The sequence below is a fragment of the Numida meleagris genome, unplaced genomic scaffold (genome assembly GCF_002078875.1).
Source record: "Numida meleagris isolate 19003 breed g44 Domestic line unplaced genomic scaffold, NumMel1.0 unplaced_Scaffold1468, whole genome shotgun sequence".
Taxonomy (NCBI): Eukaryota; Metazoa; Chordata; class Aves; order Galliformes; family Numididae; genus Numida; species Numida meleagris.
In genome coordinates, this window is record NW_018363256.1 from 1 (window position 1) to 2,310 (window position 2,310).

The 2,310-nt window shown below is 72.3% G+C and overlaps 1 protein-coding gene across 1 annotated transcript; it reads right to left on the bottom strand.

Annotated features, from left to right (window-relative positions):
• Positions 1-2: 2 nt before the first annotated feature.
• MEPCE (methylphosphate capping enzyme) lies at positions 3-1,739 on the bottom strand (the record flags this gene model as incomplete). Its single annotated transcript, XM_021381986.1, is given in 1 exon segment — positions 3-1,739. A coding segment is annotated over 1 exon segment (1,246 nt), but the record flags the coding sequence as incomplete, so codon positions are not given.
• Between the last annotated feature and the right edge of the window lie 571 nt (positions 1,740-2,310).

Here is a 2,310-nt window from a genome sequence, read left to right on the forward strand (position 1 = left end):
CACCGTCACGAACACGACGTTATGGGGGAAATCCGCGGCCCCGGGCCCGTCGGGGGGCAGCCGTGGGGCGGCGATGGGTCCCCTGCTGGCCAGCAGCGCCGCCGGGAACCCCTTCCTCCCCCCTCCCTCGGCCGCCGCCATCTCCTCCGACAAATAATGGCGGATGTTCTGGCGCGCCGAGCGGATGAGCGCGCCGTCAATGTCCAAGCCCACCACGCGGGCGGGCCCCCAGCGCTTGGCGATGCTCAGCGTCACGTGCCCCACGTTGCAGCCCACGTCCAGCACCTCTTTGCCGGCGAACCACTCGGGCCTCATGGCCCTCAGCCTGCCGTCCTCGCAGTCGGGGTTGCGGTACCCGTAATATTTGCAGTAATTCCCGTATTGGAAACGTTGCGCTTTCCGGCGGCGCGGCGCCGCTTGGGCCGCTTTGCCCGTTCCTCCTCCTCCTCCTCCTCCTCCTCCTCCCGCTGCCGCCGGCCCGGTGCTCCCGGTGCCGCTTTTCCCTTTCTCCGGCGAAGCGGGCGGGCGGGCGGCCTCCGATTTGCTGCAAGTCCTCCGCCGCTTGCGGTGCCGGCTGTTGGAACAGGCGGTGCTGGCGGTGCTGGAAGCGTTGGTGACGGCGACGCCGGGCTCGTCGGGCGGTTTGCCGGGCTCGGCGCTGACGGCGGCGGCGTTGCCGGCGCGCTGCTGGCCGCGGTGGCGGTGCCGGCGGCGGGTGGGCTTGGCGGGGGGGGCGAGGCGGAGGCCGTCGCCGGGGGCGTTGAGGCTGAGCGGGTCGGTGATGTCGCGGGGGATGAGGATCTCGACGGGGTCGCGGCCGCGGGCGGGCAGGGGGGAGGACTGGGGGGTGCGGGCGTTGAGGGCGCGGCTCACCTCCTCGTCCAGGAGGCTGTTGAGGTTCAGGGGGTCGAAGATGTTCCCCCCCAGCAGGAACTCGGAGGGCAGGGCCGGGTCGCACTCCGAGGCCGCCCTCCGGCGCCGCTTCCACGGAGGCTGCTTGGGGCCGGCGCAGCTGCTCCGCCGCTTTCCCCCTCCGCCTCCTCCTCCTCCTCCTCCTCCTCCCGCCGCTCGGAAGCCGTTCCTCGGCCTCGGGGCCTCCCCGCCGCCCTCCCCTTCCTCACGGCCCCTCCGCCGCGCGGGCCCGGACGGGGCGGCGGGTCCCGGTGGAGGCCCTCCCGGGGGTTCTCCCGGCCGCAGCGGTGGCGGCGGGGCCCGGAAGGCGTCGGGCTCGGCCGCCATCTCGATCATGGCCCGCACGCCGCTCCGCCCCGCGCGCCGCTCCGCCCACCGCCCTCCGCCTTCGCGCGTCCCCCGCAGCCGGAGCGGGACCGTGCGGCGTTCGCCACCTCCCTCCCGCGATGGCAGGCGCGTCGCCCCCTGCGCCGCCTTATATAGGCGCCGGGCGGGGCTAGGAGGCGCCCCGCCCCTCAAGGGAGGGACAGCCAATGGCGTGCGGCGCGCGGACGGCGGGCCGGGCCAATCGCGTGGCGGCGGAGCGGGGGGCAGCCAATGAGAGGAAGTGGCGCGCGGAAGAGGGGGGCAGCGACCAATGGCTGACGAGCGGGTCGGGGACCTCGCGGGGGCCTTCCTGCACGGGGCTGCCCGCGGAGGTGCCTTCGCGAAAAGCTCGCGGGGCCCCGCAGCTCCCGGCCGTTCCGCACCGCGGTCTCCCGTTATCCCGGACGGTGACAGAGCGGCGCGGAACGCGGGGGCGATCGCGTGGCTGCCCCTCACCACGGCGCATGCGCAGACCTTCGGGGCATACAGCGCATGCGCCGCCCCTCGGCGCGCGCAGCCGGCGCATGCGCATCGCCCGTCCGCAGCGCGCAGGCGCCGTGGAGCGCGCTCGGGGCGTCGCGCATGCGCACGGGCGGCGGCGAGCGGGGCGGGAAGCGCATGCGCACCCCGCGCGCGCCGCGGCGGTTGGGGAGGGCGGGAAAGCGGAGGCGCGAGGCCGCGCTGTGAGCGGAAAACGCCCGAATTTGGTAAAAAAAAAAAAAAAAAAAAAAAATCTCCAAAAACACCGAAAATTCCCAACTTTTCCCTCAGGGAAAGCCTCCTTCGCCTGCCGGGGCGGCCCTCGTTCCTTTCCGGGCCCTTGTGAGGGCGCTGATCCCTCAGTTCACAGCCCCGCGGCCTACCCCCCCCAACCAGGCCTGGGCCCGCCGCGCTTCCTCCTCTTTGTTTCCCTGCGAGGGGGGAGGGGGGGGGGGCAGCGCGTTCATTGCCTTTTTTTATATATATTTTTTTAATTTTTATTTTTATTTTCCTCAGCGTTTTTCTCCCCATGGCGGGTGGGGGAGGACTGGG